Source organism: Ceratina calcarata, unplaced genomic scaffold (genome assembly GCF_001652005.2).
Source record: "Ceratina calcarata isolate Rehan_Ccalc_2016 unplaced genomic scaffold, ASM165200v1 scaffold226.2, whole genome shotgun sequence".
NCBI classification, from domain to species: domain Eukaryota; kingdom Metazoa; phylum Arthropoda; class Insecta; order Hymenoptera; family Apidae; genus Ceratina; species Ceratina calcarata.
The window spans coordinates 187,264-188,026 of record NW_017144423.1 but is presented as its reverse complement, the minus strand read 5'-3'; the positions used below and the strand labels follow the sequence as shown (position 1 = coordinate 188,026).

General features: G+C 41.2%; 2 protein-coding genes across 3 annotated transcripts in view; both read left to right on the top strand.

Annotated features, from left to right (window-relative positions):
• The window catches only part of LOC108622543 (long-chain-fatty-acid--CoA ligase 3), an 8,585-nt gene that overhangs the window by 922 nt on the left and 6,900 nt on the right, over nt 1-763 (top strand). Inside the window, exon 2 of the mRNA XM_018020477.2 lies at nt 181-633. Within this exon, the coding sequence (XP_017875966.2) occupies nt 181-633 (453 nt within the window). The remainder of the gene's footprint in view (nt 1-180; nt 634-763) is intronic.
• LOC113464015 (long-chain-fatty-acid--CoA ligase 3-like) overlaps nt 1-763 on the top strand; it is a 13,091-nt gene that overhangs the window by 10,242 nt on the left and 2,086 nt on the right. The window lies entirely within an intron of this gene.

Below are 763 nucleotides of genomic sequence, written 5' to 3'. Positions count from 1 at the left end.
TTTACTTCACTTGGGAAAAAAAATAATTTATGCATTATTATTTGTACATTTGCCCAAAAGCAGTCAAAATTACTTCCTTTGGCAATCTAGTGTTAAATTAAAGATCTAATCGATTATTTGCGACCGTAATTCTAATCCACAAATCAAATACTCACTGAATGATTCTCTCTCATAAACGAGAGCCTCGTGCATTTAAATCGTCGATCGAACGACACGAACATTTCTAAACACCTAATCGAATGGCATAAATATTTATCGTTACAGTATAAAATGGGCGATTACAAATGGAAAACGTATACGGAGGTCGACAAGCTTACTACATCGTTCAGTCGTGGCCTAAGAGAATACGGTCTCACGTCGCAGAAGAACATCGTAATTTTCGCTGAAACCAGAGCGGAATGGATGATCGCGGCTTACGGCTGTTTCAAACAGAATCTCGTCGTGGTCACGATTTACGCGACGCTGGGCGACGAGGCGATCGCCCACGGCATCAACGAAACGGAAGTCGATACCGTGATTACCAGCCACGATTTGTTACCTAAATTCAAAAGGCTACTCAGCAAGGTGCAGAACGTGAAAACGATCGTCTACATGGAGGATCAATTGAAACCGACCGATACCAAAGGCTACAAGGTGAGCAGTTCAACATTAACATCAGTGACATAACATCGACACGTAATTGATCGATACCTCCGGTACCAATTAGTCATCGCCTCATGAATGTTAAACACGTGTCAATGCATTTATAAATATGAGACAGGAA